The following is a 22,789-nucleotide window of genomic DNA, read 5'->3' on the forward strand; positions in this document are numbered from 1 at the left end:
TCATCATCATCATCATCACCCAAATAATTTGGTTACAAATGTTTTAGCTATAAACCCTGATTTTTTTTTTTTTAACTCCTACAGAAAATAGCATTCTGTCACTTACCAATGATGTAATCCCAGGACTATATTCTGAGTCTCTTGTTATCCTTCCATCTACAGAGGGTGCCAAAACAATGTATACACATTTTAAGAAAGGAAAACTGTATTAAAATTGTAATGCTCAATATATACCGATAACAAAAGATGAATACAAGTCACGTCTGACTTCTGCAATTACAAGAGGTGCTCAAAGTGGTTACCATCAGCACCCAGACATTTCTGATGATGGCGGACTACTGCTTGAGCAACATTGACCAAAGTGTCCACTTGTAGACATTTTTTTGGCACCCCCAGTATTTTTCCTGTCTTCTCTCTTCTTCCCATGTCTGCTTAACTCACTTTTATTATGTTATTCGCATCTCACTTCTTTTTTTTCCACTTTACCTTATAGCATCCAGAATGTTTCCATGGAAGGTATCCTCAAGAGACGAGATAACTTAATTTTCCTTTCCCCAATTTTATAGATAGGGAACAGAAAAAGTAATGGACTTGCCTAAGATGACACAGTTCAATTAGGTAGAGTCTCCCCATACCTGAGCCTCTTCCCCCGCAACTCCCTCCTTTGTTTTCTCTGAAGGGGCTGGAGGGTCACTGGCGTGGCCATAACTGTGTGTGCTGAGCTCCACCAGCTCCCAGTCGTCAAATAGCATGTTTTTTCACTCATTTCTCAGGGTGATTATATAAAGTTACAAGAGCTACATGGTGTGAAAGTTATTTGAAACACAAAAAATTCAATACAAAAATTTAAAAAATTATAATGAAGATGACTTTATTCTTACTTGGTGACTAAGTCAGCTCAAGTTATCACTTCTCAGTGGCTAGGACCTCGGCAAGTGAGTATACACCTTTCTGTAATAACAACCTGACCAAAACTATATACGGATGTAGGCATAAAAGCCTTTTCACTTTTAGTTAGAAAGAAATATATCTCCTTGAATCTTTCGCTTTTTGCAGGACATTTAACTCAATGTATTGATGGCCAAAGGACCATAGGTTTGAGTGGGAATATGGTTCTTAGGATTCCATGGCAACCATTAAGAATTCACTCACTGTTATAAAAGTGAAGATGTAGCCTCAGAGTCCCTCTAAACACAGTGATCCAGACAGCTGCTTCCAGTTGATGAGAGATGACAGTAGACGTGACAACCAGTTAATAACTAAGTTGGCTTGAGGTAGAGCCAGCCAACTGTATGATTTAAGTTGAAACAGTTTAATCTCAAAAAAATCGTTGGTATTGTGTTGGATTCTTAGTCAATCTGATGCACCCACCTAACATGTCTATTTCTGACACGTTATCAGTAGAAAAACCATAACAAAGAAGAATTCTCAATAATATGATGAAGTGAATTATAGTTAGTAAAATTGTCATGAACAGGCTTCCAAGCACCATGTTGTGATATGGTATCCCAATCAATCCTGGAACACAGAAGAACTTGAGAGTGCGTCTGTTGTGTCTTCTTCTAATCTTCTGTTTTTGTAACAGAAGCTGAAGATATAGTATTGCAGGGTAATCTTGTACTTGAGGGATTGGGAAATTTGGGCGATCTCTCCGAAGACTTTTTCAATGTATGCTTGTGTTCAAGAAGAGTAAGACTTTAAGGCATTCCAAGGGGCATATTCAGAACACTTTCAGAGAAGGAACTCTGCAGATAAAATGACAGGTACATTTTTAGTTGTGTTTTAGAGAAGTTGCCATCTAGCAGCTTTTATTAAAGATGCGGATTATATGTGTGTTTATTCCCCTGAAGAGTATTTCCGCATTTTACAAATGCCAAAGGTGGTAGATACGAAGGTCTGACAATTAAGTTTGCAAACTTCTTGCAATGATGTTGCTAACGTTTTTTGATATCAGAGGGATTATTCATTATGAATTTGTACCAACTGGACAGTTAACCAAGTTTACTGTTTGGAAGTGCTGAAAAGGCTGCGTGAAAAAGTTAGACGACCTGAACTTTTCATCAACAATTCATGGCTCTTGTATCACGACAATGCACCAGCTCACACGGCACTGTCTGTGAGGGAGTTTTTAGCCAGTAAACAAATAATTGTATTGGAACACCTTCCATACTTACCTGATCTGACTCCCAATGACTTCTTTCTTTCCCCAAAGATAAAGGAAATATTGAAAGGATGACATTCAGGACAACAAGGGTAATACGATGAGAGCTCTGATGGCCATTCCAGAAAGAGTTCCAAAATTACTTTGAAAGGTGGACTAGGCACTGGCATCAGTGCATAGCTTCCCAAGGGGAGTACTTTGAAGGTGACCATAGTGATATTCAGCAATGAGGTATGTAGCACTTTTTCTAGGATGAGTTTGCAAACTTAATTGTTAGATGTATGTCAGCATAGAAATTCTTTGTTTTTTTCAATTTGTTGTCATAGAATTCGCAGTAAAACCATATGCCTTTTCTGTAGCAAATTCTGGCTCCTTTTCCTGAGGGGTTAATTTTTTTTTTTTTTCTTTCTCTTCTTTCTGCCCTGCTCCCTCAGCAGTAATCTGTCTTGGACTACTGACAATGTTATTTTGATGAATGACTCTCTAATGTCTCTTTATTTTCTCCATTCTCTTGTTAAGTCCATTAACATTTTCGTTTTAACCCTGTTTGTGAGTCTGAGTTTTGAAACTTCTGTTTTAAAACTTCTGTTTTAAGCCTCCTTGGGACAAACTTGCTTCCCAAGTCCCTTTTCCAGCCTCTTCTTTAAAAAGGAACTTAGGGTTATTTAGGTACAATATCTTTTAAATGGTTCTGGACACTTCTAGGAAAGGCTGACTGTATTTTGGCTTGGAGTCCACCAGCTACTTATGCTTTGTGATGATGTAACGGTTCTTCCAGTATGTAATTATTGTTTGTCGAATTCGGCCGGTAAAATAGATCATCTTGGTACATATTTGCCAAACAGCCCTGATTTTTAGCCTCTGGCCCCTCAGGCAGTTCTCCTATTCCTTGAAGGTTCTTCCTCTTCTATGAACACACATCAGTGGTCGTATCAGTAAGACATGTTTCATTTGCAGACCAGTTTTTAATTATTTTCCTTTTAAGAAGGTACCATCTGAGGACATTTAAATGCAGTGCTGAATGGCACACTGTGGTACAACTATGTCCTCATTTTGCTCTGAAGTTTATGGTAGTACATTTGAGACTTACAGTCACTTTGAAGTTTGTTCTTATGTGGAGGTACAGTCTATAGACTAGAGACTTCAGTCTGAAGACTTCAGTGTCAAGAGGAAAAAAAAGTATTTCCAGGTAACTTCTCATTATTAAACTCCATGAATAGTCATAGGAATTTTCTCCTTACTTTGTAGAATTTATAAAATGTGTATCTGGCACCAAGACTTGCAGGGTGAATTTGGGCCTCAGTTAGGACTTCAATTATATATTAATTAGAAATTTTGTTCAGGTCAGACCAAATAATAGTAGTATAAACAAATTGGCTCTTTTTTCTAACACAAAACACAGTTAGACAGGTTATGGAGCTGTTGTGGCAGCTCCACAAAATTATCAGAGACCCAGGCTTCTAATTTCTTTCTGCCCCACTATCATATGCAAATGGTTTTCATTCTCAAAGTCACAAAATGACTGCTGCAACTCCAGTCATCAAGTCTGAGTTCCAGGTAGAAGGAAGCCAGAGGGCAAGGAACAAAGAAGCAAAAGAACCATCCCAGGAATCTTACCGAAAGAATCCTGCTGACATTTCTTTGAACACTCTTATCTATACAAGAATCTAGGGAAATATAGATTCTGTTACCAAGGATAAAAGGGAGAATGGATATCGGGTGGATACCTTAGAGTCTTAGCCTTACCTCACCATTTCATCAATTTGCTTTTGTTTTAAATTGCAGTCTTTATTTAGATGTCAAACATTGTTCCCGTTCACACACAACTGAGAGGCAGCATGCGTAACAGTTACGAGTGCGCCTTTGAGTCAGATTATCTGATTCAGCTCTGACCCTTACGGTGGTTTGGCATCAACTCCTCTGTGCCCCCGTTTTCTTTTCTGTAGAAGTGGGGGTAATAATAGTGCCTACTTCATAGTGTGAGATAGATCGATCGATAGATAGCTGGAGATAGATTGCTTAGAACAGTGCCTGACAAATATGAAGTGCTATGTAAATGTTTCCCATTATTATTACTAGCTGTAAGTCTGGTCCCCAATATTCTCAGCTGATACTAGGTGTTTTAGATACACTGTCTCATGTCATACTCAAGACAACTTTGGCAGGTAGGTCTTCATTTTTCATCTGTGGTAGCTGAGTTCAGTGACTCACCCAAGGTCACAGAGTTGGTTTGGGGAAACTCGAATTTCACCTCCTAAGCTTTGTCCCCTCACTGTCCGATCTAGCAACCATTGGCCACACGTGGCTAGTGAGTACTTGAAATGTCAGTCTGAACTGAGATGTGCTTAAGTGAAAACACACTACCAGGTGTTGTGGACCTAGTATGAAAAGAGAGTATAAAAAACTCATTTATAATTTTATATTGATTGCATATAGAAGTAATAATGTTTCAGATCATTTGAGGTAAATAATTAATTTCAGTTTTCTTTTTATTTGTTTTAATGTGGCTTCCAGAAATGTTTAAATTTGTTTAAATACATGACTCAAGTTGCGTTCTCTAGACCAAGCTGCTTCTTTCATTTATTTTTATGTGCGTACATTCCAAGAAATGTTCAAGAACACTGTAGAGACAAATATAAAGTGATTTCAGGGAGTGATGTGGTCACCTCTGCCTCTGCCCACGTTTCCTGGATATGGAGTTGTCCAAGATTCTTTGGGTGCAGAACCTTTTAAGCCTCAGCCAAACAGCCCAGGGAAAGGGCCGCGTCCTCAGATACTCTAAGAGGATAATTACAAGGGAGAGGTGCAACAGAATAGTGAAAGCTTAATTGCACTTTTAAAATAATTGTTCACCAAGCTTTCGTGAAGCCAGTTGTTCCGACTGGGACCTTCTTCGGGGTCTTGTTTGTCCACTTTGCCTGAATGTACCCCCACCCCCTGACCTTGGTGGCCCTCTGTCTCTTCCTATGCGCCTGTGTCCTCCCTGCGGATAAATCACGCCAGAGCCACTAGCTTTGCTTCAGAGATCTGAGTGAGCCGCGGGGCGTCACCCTCCTGCCACCACTGCTGCCACTCTTCCTTTGTCCACTGCTCAGTGACCTCAGCTTTGTGTCAGGGCCTCACACCCCAACAATGGCAGAGGGTTGAAATGGCCTTTTGGACTCTCTTGTCCTGCTGAGGACTTTTATTTTTTGTTTTGTTTTAAACATAGCCTTCTTCCTGCTCCAGGCTGGAGAATGTGAAACCATTAGTAACAAAAAAAGCAATAAAATTTAGGGCTCTCTGTAATGTGTCCATTTTACTTTAGTGTCATCCTGTGTGCCTTGGTGGAGTGAGTTTATGGGAATCATGTATCTAGCTTTTTTCTTTCCCATTTAATTAAAATTGGGTTCTCAAATCCATGGGAATAATAAGGCATTATATTTTAACTGGCTCACAATATCTCTGGGCCTTGTTAATGGAGATCTGCTATGCAAATCCAATAACTCATTTTGGCCCTGTCTGCAACCAGTCTGCCCACTTCCACTCATTTCTCCAAGCAGACTAATTGAGCACCTCGAAGTCGGCCATTGATGTTTCCCCGACAGCCTGGAGCCAATCACTCATGGGCCAGTTTTATTCAAGCAAGCTGTAAATGAAGACGGCCTAAAATCAATACATAGAAGATTAAAATCCCTACGGTTGCAGTTACTGACATAGATGATGAAATGGCAGCATTTCACACTAGCGCAGGAAAATAATTACAGTGTGGTGTATTTAGAAGGACAGTGGGTCCTGCGATGTCTCAGGCACCGAGCTCTCCCTCATTGTTCCCTTATTAAATACAGCACTGCAAGTTTGGATTTTGTGTTCCCAAAGAAATGGAGGTCCCTGTGACTGATGGATCCTGGGGAAGCTGGACTCACTTTGGAACCTGCTCAAGAACATGTGGAGGGGGCATCAAGACAGCTGTTCGAGAGTGCAACAGACCAGAGTAAGTCCTAGAACTCATCACTGCTATTATGCAGACAGCAGGAGTGAAAAATGCCCAAAGGGAATAATTAGAGGCAGATGAAGAGCTCCCTCTAAATTAAGAGAGTGGGTGGACTTCCAGGGCTGCTGAGACCTGTGGTATCCAAGATCTACCCTTGGGCACTTCCCCTCTGTTTTATTATTTTTCTCCCATGACCCTTTATTATTAAAAGTGTTGTCTACCAAACAGTAGATGCTTTTGTGTTGATTGGCCTGTTTAACTGTTTTAACAGTCAGGCCCCCACTCACTGTCCCCCAGAGCTTGGGATGGCATGCTAATAAACAGATAAATTTTTCATGAGGAGACAAAGAAATTGGACATTTCCATCCAAATTGTAGATCAGTGCACCTTTTCCATTAGCTCCTGAAATGCTGCAAAGGACACCCAGAACCCCAAGGCAGCATTAGCAAATCCCAAGGGACCTGGAACCCCAAGTCAGGAATTACTTTGAAATCAATCTAGCTGTTTTACAGGTGAGACACCTGAGGTCCCTATCCCATAACCTGACAGCTTGGAGATTGGGTGTGCCTTCCTCTTTAGGATAATTCTCACTCTCTGGCCAGCCTCACCTTGTTAGGACCTGCATGTTCAAATAAAGTCAATGGGTTTTCCCCAGCATCTATCACGAGAGACATGTGTTTGCTGGGGAGGCTGTTTACAAGCCGGTTTTAAAACGTGCTATCTTCATTATCAGGAAAGACGTAATTGTGGTGGATATAAGATGTATAAAGTTTAAAGGAATTGAAAATAATACACGATATCGTTGCCACTGAGCCTATATAGGCTGGGAACCCCAAGAAGTCTTCACCCATTAGGGATAGTTTTTAGGTGCATAAACCAACACCCATTTTTAAGAGCCAGCTGCTTGGGATTATATAAAGCAGTTTCTGCCAGCAGTGCTCGTTTATTTTGAAGAGCCTATGTTAAGGACAGCAGACTGATTGTAGAGAGAAGCGAGCAGGTACAGTAGCAAGTGGGGTGGTATAAGAAAATCAGGTTGTACTGCACAGGAGTGGGACCAAGTACAGGGTGCTGACCTAACTGACTTCTCACAACTAGGAAAAGGGCCTAGCATTGACAAAGCTTCCAATGTTTTGTAAGAATAACCTGAGATGTGTGAACCAGAAAAAAACATAGCTATGGGCCACTGTTGCAAGCCCTGGTCTACATAAATACTCTCTAGTATAAATCACAAATGATGTTCGATTTATTGTAATATATTTTTGTTCCCAGTCCAAAATTTTGTTCATGTCCACGTGTCATTAGTCTCTATAGAAGACAACTAAAGAACTGTAAGATACCCTGGTTCGTAAAACTAACACTGTAGCTATGTATATAAGCTAATCAACATTAGATTTTCCATAGAGTCTGTTTTTAGTATTTGTTTTTTGAAATAATAATAGTATAAATATAGAATGTGCTTTAAAACTTCAAACATAAAAGTATATGATATAAAAAATTCCTATCATTGTTATTTCTAATCCCCAGTTACTTTCCCCACAAGAAAAACAATTTGATGTGTAGTCTTTTGGAGTTTTAAAAAAGATTATAGATGTAATATATAGTATATGAAATACATTTCATACAAAATAAGGATCACACTATCTATAGTGTTGTGTAGCTTGCTTCTTAAAGTCAATTATATATCCTAGCTATTTTTATGAAGTCATTATAAAGCCTAGCTTTAAAATAAAACATTTTAAGCTAACAGCAGGTATGATGATTTTTTTTTAATTAAAAACTGTTGGGTGGTTACGTTGAGCCAAAGTATTATTATTATTAAGCTATATTATCATGACGGTATGAATATTGCAAATAGTCTGCGCTTTTGAAATTTGGCTCAAGAATATTCCATTCAAAAGAAGAGTTTGGTTTTTTAAAGTCTGAGAGCAATTCTAGAAGTAATGTGGAAAGTGGAAGGAGATAAATCACTCTGTAGTTGGAATGGGCCAGACAAAGAAAATCACCCTATGTAAAGACCTCAGCGGGAAAGGATCTTGAGCTTCAAAAGTGAAGTGAATTGAAGATCCGCACCTTCAGAAGTTAGGAAGGAATCATTCAAGTCTCAATTAAAGGTCCTTTTCACTACTGTTGGTACTGGGAGGTTTTAAAATAATACAGTCCACCTAGTGCCGTGTCTGCACTGACGTCATTGTATTAAAACGCCTCCAGGGTATTTGCAGTTTGGGATGTCTCTGAATTTGAGGAAGAATCTGCCTCTGAAAACCAGGGTTTCAGTGGCATTGAGGAAGCCCATTTGACAAGAGAAGGGAACACAACTGGGAAAGTCAGATTCAAACCTCAGTTTAAAAGCTTGTTCAGAGAAATTCACAGCGCAGATGGTTCACTATGTAGAATGTGAAGTGGTTGCTCTCCTGATTCTCAGAGTTTGGGGGGAGTGGTCCCCCTCTCGCTGGCAACATGCCTTTTCTCAGTGTGAGGAGCCCTTAGCATTAATGTAGAGTTCCATTTTTAAAATCCACGGTAGTCTCTAGTAAGAATACTGGATTGTTTTTATTTTTTCACAGTATCCATGTGATTCAAGCATGTATTTATTTAACATCCAGATACTTTATGCTATATTTTTAGGTTTTCTTCCTTGAAAGTATAAAAGCTAAAAAAGGAGAAGTAGCCTTGCCATGTATATGGAATTATGCCATAGCCAGTGAGCTAGCTGTACAAACCATGTGCTTTCCACTTTTGGTCAAAAAAATTTTTGGTCTCAGTTGGTATACAATGCTACAGATTTGCCATCTTGCAAATGAGATCCTAACATATTGCCTTTAAATGCTTTATTTATTTTTTTCAAATCCAAATTTCCACCCTTGCCCTACGGAGAAGATGAACATATGTTCTGGTTTGTAAAGACAGTGCCAGTTTACATCTGTTGTCCTGCAGAAATTTAAGCGCTCCTCTATCCGTTCTCAAAGTTTCCTGGATTGGACAATTAATTACATGGTCACCTGATCACTCTATTACATAAGATAGGGGTGTCCAAACTGCGGCAACTGGCCCACAATCCATTTTTAATTGGCCCACAGCAAATTCCAAAAATATATTTAGTTTACTTAAATAAACCAGGTGAGGCAATACATACTTCACCTCGAGGGAGTGGCCCGGCTGTGTGTGTATTTTAGCGCATATGGCAAAAGCGTTTTGGTAAAAAACGTTGAAAAAAGTTTGGACACACCGGACATAAGAAATACGTAATAGAGTAAAATTTTAAATCAGAACCAGCAAATCATAATTTAGAGTGCCGCAACAAGACCAGCTTTGGAACTAGAGGATGCATTCAGGCCATTGGGCCCTGTCCTTACTATTTTATGATGTAAGTTTGGCCCTACACTTCCTGGTGACTAAAACAAAATGTTTTATAGAGTTAAGAGTCCATGAAAATAAGGAATTAAGCCAGTCCTTTAGGAAAGGCAAAGTATTTCTTCTAGGAGATAGGCTAAATTTTAAAATAATGATAAACTCATAGATTAGAGAAAAAGTCAAGATTGTGAACTGGATATTTCCCATTTAGGCTTTCACCATAGCAACTGCTTTATGAAACCTTACATAAAGGAGAGTAGCCATATGTGTGTTCCATCTAAGAAAACCCGTCTCTTATTTGGCTGTAAAATATCGCAGCAGAGTTTTTTTGAGGCACTGAGTCGGATGAACTTATTTAAGAATGTCAAGAATTGGCTACAATCGGGGAGCTGTTAACTAATGAATTAATATCTAATCCCATAAACTGCCCTATTTGGCAGGATCATTAATGGTTGCTAGTTCAACGCCCTGGCCCATCCCATCCAATCCTTGAATAGCTTTTCAGCATCCTCTGCAGTTGGCTATCAGGCCCCTTCTTAAAACTTTCCAAGCTTAGGAAACACAGTACCTTCTGGAGCAGCCTGTTGTATCATTAGAAATTTCTGCCTCGAGCTGACCCTAATCTGCTTGCCCTAACATTGTAAGTAAACATAGAAGTTGAGATTTCTGTTCAAACCTATTTGCAGACTAAAGGTTAGCTTTCCTTGAGGGTAGAATTCACCTGTAATGATCTTTGCAAAATTTCTTTCATCTTTGGCCATGCAGCATGACAAATTTGTATGTATGAATAGAAATGGTCGTATAAGATGTGCTTGAAAGAAAGATTCAGCTTGGCTGTGCTGCATATAGTTACTTTCATAGTAATCAGTCAGGCAATTTCCTTAAGTCCTTTCCAGCCATATTGGACATGCAATATTTTTAAAGAATCTTAATAGTAGGAAAATGTGGTTAATATTTTCTAAAGTTGCAGTTCCTATAATTTTCATTATTTTCCTACATGGAAAATATACCCCGACCCAGCTAAATTACTAAATTATAAAATGAATTTCTTCCATGCTGAAATGGTAAGTTAAGTTGGCTAAAGCCTGCCTCATTACATAGTACATGTAAATCAGGCAGAGATCCCATGGTCTAGGATATAAGATAAGCCATATATTTCAAAAGGGCAAATTTATGTTTATTCATCAAATGTAATCTGCCTTTAGATAAACAGAAAATAAGGTCATCGAATGAGTTTTGATATGGAAAGAGTCCTGTTTCAAGAGAGCTAGCATGGGACAGGGGCCAGATCATAAGGGAGACCTGGGTTGGTCTCTGCCAGCGCATCTCACATCGTGGGCATGGGCCCTTGCCAGAGTATTTAGCAGTCCTGAGCCCAGTTCAAACAAACATTCAGAAACCGGGATGCCACCACTTACCTCACTGAATGGCTGTGCACGGTCACAAGAATAGTTCCGGGGTCTGCAGACTTTTTCTAGAAAAAGGAATACTTTTTCTATCACATATTTTATAAGTACTTCAGATTTGGGGATCATAGGATCTCTGTCCCAACTAGTCCCTCGTACTGATACAGTAAGAAACATACGTGAACGATATGGAGAGAGTGGGTGTGGCTGTATTCCAATAAAATTTTATTTATGAACCCTGAAATTTGAATTTCACAGAACGCTTGTGTATCTCAGACAATTTTTTAATTTTTCCAAACTGTAAAAACATTCAGTAGGCCAGATTTTGGCTCGTGGGCTATAGTGTGCAGACCCTTATAATAGCTAAACATTTACTGTGTGGCAGTCAAGCTCTCGTTCAAGTGCTTTGAATGTGTTAACCAGGTAACCCTTACTCAGCCCTGTGAAATAGACGCTAGCATCGTCTCCCTTTACAGACAGGGAAACAAGCGTAGAGAGATGAAGCAACTTGCCTAAGGCTGCACTGTTACTAAGTGTCAGGGCTGGGATTCAAATCCTCTGTGGCCAGGGTCCATCACTATACCCCTCAGCAATACAGCTTCTCACATAGAGTGTTTCCTGTGTGTTGTTTAAAAAAAAAAAGTAATTTATTAAATCACTAAATGCTGTTTGATAGTGGTCAAAGCAAGCAAAGGTGGAAGCTGTTGTCCTCCGAAGGGAAGCCACCTGCAGGTATTAACGATCTGTGGCCCAATGACGACTGTAGTTGATCAATTGCCAGAGTCAGCTAAGACTTATTATGTAAGAGAGCCAAAAGAAAAGAAATCAACTTTCAAAAGGTTTTATTTTCAAAGAGAAAGAAGTATGAATTACTTTCAGGCAACAAATTATCAATCCACCATAGTTAGTTGGGGCATTTAAAACGATTCACAAAGCTCATTTCAATTTGAGGAAAAATTGAAGGGGGTCTTCCTTGTAGCATATTTAATGTAAGTTTCACCTGAATCTGTTATTCATATGTAACCTGATATTTTATACATGAGACTGGAGTGCGTTGGTACAGAGAGAAGAGCTTGCTATCCAGGAAACCAAGGCTAAATGGCATCAAAAAAGAAAACTAAAAGATTCTGGACCATAGCTCTTGGATAATGAATGTTGCAGGAAGAGCACAGAGAAAGAACCTGGGAGACTTGGATTCTAGTTCTGTGTCTGCTCTTTTATTAGCTCTGTGACCCTGGGCACAGTATTTAACTTCTCTGAACCTCCTGTTGGTATAAAAGTACCTCTGCCTTTCTATTTGGTGGGAAACCTGAGTGAATTTTGGCTAGTCAAATGCACGATATGTAAAGCTTATGCGCTTAAAATTGTATTTAATGGAGAAACAATCAGACATAGATATTACTGGATTTATGTGCCATCCCTAGATGCAGTCTTCCTCATGATAACAGTAAATATTTACCAGACTCCTTGCTAAGCGCCTCAGATTCATAACAAGCCTTTCAGGGGTACAATATCATCTCTGCTTTACATGTGCAGGATGGAGCTCAGAGAAGCCAGGTTGCTTACACAGAGGTGCCCAGCTTGTAACCACACAGCTTATGGTCTTCCCTTACTCTGTAATTCTTTGATCGAGGGAACATGTTTACGACAGTCTCACAGCCACATGGTCCTTCCTGAGACTTGAGTACTTTGTAGGAGCATTGAGTCATTTCTCACAATGCAGACCAGGCTGTAGCTCAGATTTGGTTCCCAAAACAAACAGCCTGCTGAACTGGATCAGATTAGATTGGGAATGCTCACATATAATCCCATTGTAGGTGACATTTCAGGCATCTGTTCTGTGCACTCATTTTAGCGAAGAAGAAAACTGAAGAGCAGGGAGACTAAGAACTTTGTCTAAGGTCACACAGTGAGAACAGGCCAAGATTGGAACACAGATCCAACTCTTTCCTGCTGTGCTAGGCTGCCTCTCATTCTGTATTGTATGGGCTTGGGTACATTTCCCATTCCCCCAAGGCCTGGTGTAACACTTGTCATGGTCCAAATTACTCTGAAAGATTTATTCTGAAGAAGAAAGGTGGAAAGGTCTGAGAGGTGTCCTACGACAGCAGTGGAAACTGAGCTGCTCCCGCCCTGGGTGGGTGAGCTAAACTTACTAAGATTCTGTGATCTTCCAGTTTCCATGATGAATTTGGCAAGCTGTTGACTGCTGGGAGATGTGTTATATAATTTACTTTCTGGGTGACATCTGGAAAATGCATGTACGGGTTGCATGCAGAGATTAAATTTGCCCTGTGATGCTTTGCAAGGCGTACTCCATACTCTTGTCACACAAAAGTTAATGAAACCAGTACGCTTTCTCCTGCTTCTCTCACTAAGTCAAAATACAGGCATATTTCCTTTATTCCATCTTATTTGTAAAGTGAAACAAATAAAAACAGTGGTTATAGAGTGGAAGAAGAATGAGGAGGAGAGAATGAAAGGAAGTAAAATGACAAAGGTTTGGGATGGTTTCCCATGAGAATATCACAGAAGGAAAGGCTAAAAGGGAACATTCTAACTGCTCGTCTGTACCTTTTATCTTCTATATTTTTTAAATCAAAGGACTGAATGTTTGGGGAAAAGAAGAAAGAAAATGTCCTAATAGATTCCAGGCTTTGTCTTTCATACTTTAAGTTATACACTCCAATATTTTTATCCTCAAAACAGCCTTACCAAATAGTGCCTTCCCATTTTACAGATGGGAGGGACCATTTTATTGAGGCTCAAGGAGGTTAAGTGACTTGCCCAAAGTTATGCACTTAAAAGTGTTGAAGGCAGAATGCAAACCCAGATTTCAGAGCCCTTGACCTGTTTTCTGTCACTGGCCCCTTCAAATTGTTTCCCCAGAGGACAGGAAGCAACAGATGAGAGAGTGATGTGGGGAGAAATACATTATAATATAGTATATCTGTTCTTTACCTTTTCTCAGGCCCAAAAATGGTGGAAAGTACTGTGTAGGGCGTAGAATGAAATTTAAGTCCTGCAACACAGAGCCATGTCTCAAGCACAAGCGAGACTTCCGAGAGGAACAGTGCGCTCAGTTTGATGGGAAGCATTTTAACATCAACGGTCTGCTTCCAAATGTACGCTGGGTCCCCAAGTACAGTGGAAGTAAGTATACCGAGGGTGGTGGTGGGGGTCCTGCGGTGGCAGGCTGGGTGGGGTCCGGGCACACAAGTCACACTGCATTGTGTTTCTCCTCTCTAGTTCTGATGAAGGACCGGTGCAAATTATTCTGCAGGGTGGTAGGGAGCACGGCCTACTATCAGCTCCGGGACAGAGTGGTGGACGGGACTCCGTGTGGTCAAGACACCAGCGATATCTGCGTCCAAGGCCTCTGCCGGGTAAGTCCCAGATGCTGCTTTTGTCACTGTGTTATCCTGTGGCCATGCTGTGGTTTGTGGCTTTCTTGATGGAGTAGCAGCTGCTAACATCTGTGCACTGTCTGCAGGGCACTGGTTCTCAAAGGGGGGTCCCCAGAGCAGCGTCAGCATCACGTGATTGTGATGCATGCCAAAGTTTGAGAAGCACTGCCCAGGATTTTTCTTGCTATTTCAGCCTCGCTGAGGGTCTGCAGAAAACCCTGTCCATGCAGATTTTTTGGTAGTAATTTTCATACAAATACTCCCTCACTCCTTTACTGTAAGCTCAATGCTTAAGGTTTAAACCAAATGCTTCTTGACAGTAATTTCTAGATTGAATAGTTCTGGTCCAGAAAGGTGTCATGAGGGAGAGCTGGCCTCACTCAGAATTGTCTTTTTGGTTTTAATCAGGATAGCTTCTACCTGAGACATACCTGTCATTTACTCTTAGAAGGGACTTCAAGAAACTTCTGGCTGATGGTAAAGCATCAGAGCAATGATTTCTCAAGACTTGATACTATTTCAACTGTCCTCACCAGTCAGCAATCGTCCCTAACACAGCAAAGCTATGCGATGATACGTTTGTGCCTTGCATGTGGTCCAAGGCGGGTTGGCGTTTCTAATACCATGGTTTCCTGAAAATAAGACCGGGTCTTATATTAATTTTTGCTCCAAAAGACTCATTAAGGCTTATGTTCAGGGAATGTCATCCTGAAAACTCACGCTAGGGCTTATTTTCTGGTTAGGTCTTTTTTTCGGGGAAACATGGTAGGTAGGATTTGATTGAAAGCCCCACCTAAGAGCTTTACCCACTTCCCAACTCACAGCTTGACAGTGCAGGTTTCCTTGTCAGTCCATTTTATTGAGTTTCTCCTCAAAGACGAGTTCATATGAGTTTATTGAGTTTCCACACATTGAGTTTCTCCTCAAAGGCGAGTTCATACAAAGGAACAGAATGAACGAGAATGTGAACTGGTGGTTGCTGCAGTTTATGGAATGATTGTCGGCCCTCCGCCTATACTGCTGCGTTGCATTATGATGGAAAAAAGTTCAGGAGGGCTTTTGGAGCCCTTGGCCTCCCACTAATGGTCTGCAGCCGTGCTTTGTCTTCCATCCACAGTCATTATTTGAACATAGGGAATTTCACATAAAATCACAGTTTCCAGCTTCTCTTAAAAAACTGGGAAATAGCAACACTGGGCTCCTGTTTCCACATGGCAGCAGTAGCCTGGAGTGGACAGTGGCTGCTTCCTTAAGATGGGATGTAAGCTCTTTAATTGGATACAGTCCTCATGGCTATTTTTTTTTTTAAATCCTGAACAATTTTTTTCATTGCCTCCACTTTTCTGTAGACTAGTGCTTCTCAAACTTTAGTCTGTAGACGCAGCACCTAAGGAGCTTGTTAACATGCCAGAAAATGTATTCTGATTCAGTAGATCTGGGTATGGGTCAAGAATCTGCTTTTCTGACAGCACCAGGATACCCACAGCTGCTGGTCCAAGGACCACATTTTCCATAGAAACTTTGAGTTCTCAATCCTGGCAAGTTTAAAGAGACTTAACTTTCTTGTCATTTGGAATGCACATCATGCAAAGGAACACATGACTTGCCATTTTATAATCTCTGTAATACTTACCATTTATTTCAAATGTTTTCTTTTTAAAAGCAAGCCGGATGCGATCATGTTTTGAATTCCAAAGCCCGGAGAGATAAATGTGGGGTTTGCGGTGGTGATAATTCTTCATGCAAAACAGTGGCGGGAACATTTAATACAGTGCATTATGGTAAGAATCTGTTCTAAGAACCATAAGGAGGAAAATGGTCAAAGTTTAAAAATTGTTCCCCATGTGTAACACGTAAAAAGTATTAATGTCAAGCGTAAAATCAGTCTCGTTCAGTTACATGACCCATCTGGCTACAAGGCACCTAATAGTGAGAGTTATCTTATGTTCCTTTGTTGCTCACATTTTGCTTAGAGAAAGTGAACTATGCTACAGAATACTGAATTTCTACTGAATTCTTTTCAGGTTACAATACCGTGGTCCGAATTCCAGCTGGTGCTACTAGTATCGACGTGCGGCAGCACAGTTTCTCAGGGAAATCAGAAGATGATAACTACTTAGGTGAGATGGGTGCCCCTCGCCATTGGCAGGAATTCTGGTTCTCGGATACTAACCATTTCCTTTCCTCTTTTGCACTCGGACAGCTTTTGGATGTCAGGCATCTTCATAAAAGACATTGATCTTGAAATTCATTATTTTATTTCTCCCTCATGTGTACCCCCTCAATGTATTGATTTAAGAGTCATGTGGTTGTACTAGTCAATATCGAGGGATTTACTCTGGGTCTTAGAACATAGAAAGGCCCTAAATCAAATTTTAAAAATACTTGCCTTGTAAGTTTAGCATAAAATCATTATTCTTTGGGTCTTTTTTTCTTTACTTTTCTTTTTTCTGTTTTTTTTTTAAACTGTCCTGTGGATAACTAACTTACAAATGTTTTATTAGAGGTATTACTTGGATAATTTTTATGGTATCAGCTCCAACCAATAGCAGACCACTGGTGGACTTATTCAATATTTCATTATGCTCAGTGATTCCGAAGAGTTCTATAGTGGCAACATTTTCCTCATGTCATCACAGAATGGCCCACCTTGTTACTTTATAGATTCTTCATCCTGCTCGGTCCATGCTCAGGCACGTTATTCATTCATATTTGTTCTTACATTTAAACCGCAACACACCAACAGCCTTGTGTTCATTTTCAGCAGTTTGCTCAGCCCAGTCCCACTTAAATTTATGATTCCATAAGCTGCCGTAAGTGATTAAGAAGTTTGCCCAACTATTTCTAATTAAAAGAAGGACATGGGGAATGGGATCATGACTGGAAGGGGCCCAGGTGGGCACCTTGCCCAGTCAGACTCCTCCTAGCCACGCAGAGTAGCATGGCTTGCACTTAGGTCTGGAGAAAGTCAGAGCAGTCTAGCTAGGCAGGCAGTTTTTAAAGGAAATGAATGTACCAGTGTACTTTGTGTCTTATACTGTCCAGACAGGAACCCTATTTATCCATTAGACTACAACCTTTGGCTTACTCCAAACATTTGGACATATTGAGCTAGTAAATAAGTATTAGTCGAGTCAAATTGGAATCTGTATCTACATCGTGGAATGTCTGCATGAAATCCTTCATAAGATAGACAGTGATCCTTCAGTCAGGCATGCTAACAAAGTACAATATTTATGCATGACTCCCTTATAGCTGTTTTCTGCAGTGTATCATCATTCATTCAATCCGTTAAGTATTTACTATGTGCCAGGCACTGTGACCAAAACAACAAAGAATTAAAAAATAGAAATCTCTGTTTTCTTGTAGCTTACTATTTAGTGGGAGTAGATAGACAATAATTTAATGGATAAGGAAACTATCTACTGTTAGAGGATGATAAGTGCTATTAAGAAATAGAGAAGCATAAGGGAAGTTGAGATACTGAGGGTGGGGTGAAAATAATGGAGCTGAAATGAATGTCTGAAATGTAGCAAGAGATAACAAAATACCTGGGGGAAGAGCATTCCAGGCAGAAGGAACAGCCAGTGAAAAATCCTTGAAGGAGGAGTACGCCTGATTGTTCCAAGAATAAAGGGAAGCCAGTGTGGCTGGAGCAGAGTAAGCACAGAGACTCCTGGATGAGGTTAAATGGGTATCAGAAGTAGATCGTAAAAGGCCATATAACTATTGAAAGGATTATACTCTGACAGACATGGGGAGCTACTGGAGGTTTTGAACCGAGAAAGAACATATAATCATATTTATATTTTCAAAGGAGCACTCTGTTGAGAATAGATGGTGGGAAAGGGTACAGGATAGAAACAGGAAGACTAGTTAGGAACTTATTGCAATGATCCATGAGAGAGATGCTGGTGATTTGACCCCAAGTAGGAGCAGTGAAGGTGTGGTTCATGGTAAAATTTCTGGATACCTTTTGAAGGTGGAGGCATCATGATTTGTTCATGGATTGAATATGGCGTGTGAGAGAAAGAGAGGGTGACTCCAAGGTTTTAACCTGAGCAACCGAAAGGATGAAGTTACGTTAACTGAGATGAGGCGACGTGTTTCTGATTTATCCACATGACCACTAGTGCTTTAAGGTCAGAGGCCGTGTTTCTTTGTCTTTAGCGGCTGATACAAAGCCCACACATGATGCTAAATACGTGATTGCTGAAATGTTGAACAACCATTGCTCGTGCCGTCTTTACTGAATACCTACTATGTGCTTAATGGGAGATGGGATTACCATGGAAATAGACAGAATCATCCCTTCTTTTAAAGACCATAAAGTCTACTTAGAATCAATTACTCAGTGGATGAAGCATCTTCATCCTAAATATTTAAATGAGTGGTGACTATAAGACAGTTAACGAAGTTTTTGTGGGACACATTGGAAATTATTTTTTGGCACTCTCACATTTCTCGTTTTACCACTGTGCAAAATGTGTCAAGCATTTTCCTTTATGCACCGGTTCATAAATGTGAGCATGTGACTGCTGTGGCCTTACTACTCCTAATGAAATCCAGCAGCATTGTGTGCAACCTCCCTTATCAATTAATTTCCTGAGAGCTGAAAGCTATGCTGACTTGCTCCTTTCTTTTCCTTGAAAGGGAGGAGGATTCTCCTTTATTCTCCTCCTTCTTGGAAAAACAATCCTCCAAGTAGTGGCCTGAGTTCAATTCAACTTTATCAACCAGGTCAGACACCTGAATTGAGGAGGCCCTCCTGATAACTTTCTATTTCTCACTGGAGGTTTCTTAATCTTCTTGTAAAGAGTGAAAGCAAAATTAAAGATTTGCCATCTGGGACATGCATGGCTCTTTAATGGAATATTACGGTAAAGTCACCTGTTAGCAAGCAAAAGAACATTTCTCTGGATGTACGTGGAAAGTGTGCAAGCAGAGATGGCAAGTCACAGTTCACTGGGTGTGAAAGTCAAGAACTCAGAGCCTTTGAACCCTGCAGTGGTTTCTTAAGAAGTTGGGAAGAATATGATGTCATCGGATCTGGCGTGTGTAAATGTTTACTCTTGGCTTGAAGGAAGGTGCAGGAAATGCTCTAAGAAGGTTTAAAAACCCACAGTTGAGTCTTACTCACGTCCAGTGACAGCTGCTCCATCACGAAGCAATCCTGATCCCGCTTACGTTTTTAAAGGTCAGTCAAGCCATCCTCTTTCCACATGTTTTGGTGAGGGAGCAATTTCCAGGAGACAGCGGGCCTTTGTAACAACCCGGCTCTGATGGGTGAAATGGGAGGGGGAACCAACCCAGGAAATTAGCTCTTCTAATCGCATTAGTGGGAGGCTGGGCAGTAGACTGTTGTTTTCAGGAAACTTTGTTTCACAAGGTACCGAAGCAGAAAGTCCCCCTGTCAAAGGTGGTTCTTTCACATAGACCCCTCCCTCCTGTTGTGTTAGAACCAAGCTGAACCCAGTGCCACCATGTTTGTATTTCTTTAGGAGAAAAAGGAGTCGTTTCCATGATACTTATTTGTCTCCAGTCCACTTAGCCCTTAATTAGTTGTGGCAATGGGAAGACAGGAATCGATTCAGTTTGAGATAAAGCAGGAACTTCATTTCACCTGATGACTCCTATCTCATTCCTTAGTGACTGTCTTCTGGGGCAAGGAGCATGCAGTGAAGGGTGAAATGGTGCAGTCAGCATAGCATGAAAGGAAGCCTGGAGACATTGGGAGGGAGCCCCAGAATTCACCTAGAATGAACGATTGATTGCTCTTTGAATACGGACAAAACTGGATTATCGCTTAATTTACAGAATGGCCTTGTGACATCTCATTTCCCACCATTAGCGAAACATCAGCTGGGTAGCTAGCAGGCAGTTTCACTTGAAAGAACTGGGTGATTTTGTTGGCAGCACATCCTGCCATCACCATGTCGGCAACCCACATTAGGAGGCAGCCTCAGGATGCCTGGGGAGCCGAGGAAACAACCTCCTCTCCAGTCAGTGACCCGTTGAAACTCCTGCGTGTTGCATGGCTGATGGGTCTCACACTGCAGGAGCTGCAGGGGAGACGAGGTTCTCAGAGATTTATGCTGACAAGGAAATGGCTATTTGGCTGGAAGCACTCTGTTCTCCTTGTCATGAACGTCAGCTTCATTCGATCACTCCTTCTTTCCATATCATTGCTTGAGCACCTACTATGGGCTGGGATCTTTCTGGGCCTCATAAAAGTACATTTTTAAATGGTCACTTTATTAAGGGGCTCATGCAGTCTAGCAAAACAAATTAAGATTTTTTTTAAACCTGTAACTAACCATATTTGGTTTCTATTGGTACATAAGTGAAAGAATGCATGAATTAATCCACTCACTTACTAAACATTTGTTGACTTCCTTCTTGGAAAACTTTAGTGGTTAACAGGCTTTCAAGATACTTCTATCATGAGAAGTCACCTGGCCTCTGGAAGGTATTTTGCTAATATTTAAGTCATGCTTTTCTCACCCATATATTAGGCATACTTATGTGATAAGGAGACAGTGAATGTAAAAGCCTTATGATCTGCCAGAAACAGAAACCTAGGTGTACTATCATGTTTAATGTTCTTAACACTCCTATGAGAAACCCATTATACAGAAGAAGAAACTGAGGCTTAGAGCAGTTAAGTAACTTACCCAAGATCACACCAACAGAAAGTGTAAGAATTGGAATCCTAACTTTTTGAATTCAGACCTTACACCCTTCCCCACTTCACTTCACTGTTTCCATGTAGAAAAATGTATGGCTGACCTGACCAGGGGATATACAGGACTAGAAATTGAGGTTTATCAGTGGAGGTGAATGCTGAGGCTGGAAAAGTAGGTCAGGATAAGATTTGTAAAGATACAGGAAAGTTATGCTAAGGAGTTTGAACTAAATTCTGTAGGTAATAGGGACTACCAAAGAATGTGGAGCTAAGAAGAAGCAGCCAAGATTTGGGAGGATTTAAAAAATCTTTTTAAAAGCTTTTCCCCTGTGTCACCACATTCTTTTCCACCATTTCAAAAGAAGGCATCTTATTCTTCCCTCAGGGCCAAGACGGGGCTCACAAGGGTGGGAATTCTGGTAAGTGCAGTGCTGGATTAGGGACAGACTTCAATGCACTTAATTCCCGATCCTGCAAAGAGTAGTCCTTGCATCAGGACAGTGTCCCCAAATGAGTGATCTCTGCAAGATTCCCCTGTCCCCTGTCCTACTGCTGCTGAGCCACAAAGACTATTCAGAGCTTCATCTCAGCCCTCTGTAATCTCCACATAAAGGGGCAATCTCTACTTTCCCTACATCCTCTAGACCTCTTCTACGTACACATTGCTTCTGGCCTGCGTGGGCTTGGAAGTCACTCTGTCATTTCCACAGTGTTCTATGATGACACAGTCAGTGCTATTCAGCGTCAGGAGATGTGAGTACCAGGAGGCAAGGATCGTTGGGCTCATAATGGAGGCTGGCTACCACCCTATGGGCCTCACTGAAAGAGTGACATCATATTGGCTGTGGATTTTCACATTTCAACAGGTCAAACAAAAGACGAACAAAGATTCAATCAGCACAACTAAATCTAATGTAAAGCAGAGGGGGGATGTTTGTGTGGGACCCAATTTTGTAAGTTCAAGTTGCTGTATGTGTGTTTTCACAGCATAACACTGTGCTTCCATCTGGAACTGTGGGCCTTGCATAACAAACCCCAGGCTAATTATGATGCTTATATGTCACTGAATTTTGACAGACACCTTGAAAGCTAGGTGTTTTTATCTCCATTTGAGAGAAAAAGAAATGGAGATTGAATAAGGGAAAGTGATTTCTCAAGGCCATATAGCCGGCAAGTGGCAAAAGCAGGATTTGAATCCATGCCTGTTTGGCTGAAAAATCAATATGCTTTACACCCTCTCTGCCTATGAAAGTGTTATTTCATATTTCAAACAGCGAGAGAGTCATTGGCAGCAAATTAGTGGATTCTCTTTTTTTTTTTTCACCTGCAGCTTTATCCAACAGTAAAGGTGAATTCTTGCTGAATGGAGACTTCGTTGTCACAATGTCCAAAAAGGAAATCCGTCTTGGGAATGCTGTAATAGAGTACAGTGGGTCTGACAACGTAGTCGAGAGAATTAACTGCACAGATCGCATTGAACAAGAACTTTTGCTTCAGGTAAAAACGTGGCCACGAGCCCTTTTCTTCCGCTCAGAATCACCGGACCTGCAAACATCCTCTCCGTTTTGTCTGCACATTCCAGGTGTTGTCGGTGGGAAAGTTATATAACCCTGACGTGCGCTATGCTTTCAATATTCCAATTGAAGGCAAACCTCAGCAGTTTTACTGGAACAGTCATGGACCCTGGCAAGCGTGCAGCAAACCCTGCCAAGGTATCAGCTTTTAGGTTGAGTTTGGGGGATTTGAGGGATATTTGTTGTTTGTTTATTCTTCCAGTTTTATTGAGATATAATTGACATTATA

The 22,789-nt window shown here is 40.7% G+C and overlaps 1 protein-coding gene across 1 annotated transcript in view; it reads left to right on the top strand.

Annotated features, from left to right (window-relative positions):
- The window catches only part of ADAMTS9 (ADAM metallopeptidase with thrombospondin type 1 motif 9), a gene marked incomplete at its 5' end in the record, with an annotated part of 160,709 nt that overhangs the window by 41,546 nt on the left and 96,374 nt on the right, over window positions 1-22,789 (top strand). The window contains 7 exons of the mRNA XM_081072616.1: window positions 5,989-6,134; window positions 13,866-14,047; window positions 14,144-14,280; window positions 15,965-16,082; window positions 16,326-16,421; window positions 22,317-22,483; window positions 22,569-22,698. Of these exons, the coding sequence (XP_080928742.1) occupies window positions 5,989-6,134; window positions 13,866-14,047; window positions 14,144-14,280; window positions 15,965-16,082; window positions 16,326-16,421; window positions 22,317-22,483; window positions 22,569-22,698 (976 nt within the window). The remainder of the gene's footprint in view (window positions 1-5,988; window positions 6,135-13,865; window positions 14,048-14,143; window positions 14,281-15,964; window positions 16,083-16,325; window positions 16,422-22,316; window positions 22,484-22,568; window positions 22,699-22,789) is intronic.

This window comes from Rhinolophus hipposideros (assembly GCF_964194185.1).
Source record: "Rhinolophus hipposideros genome assembly, chromosome: 14".
Classification (NCBI taxonomy): domain Eukaryota; kingdom Metazoa; phylum Chordata; class Mammalia; order Chiroptera; family Rhinolophidae; genus Rhinolophus; species Rhinolophus hipposideros.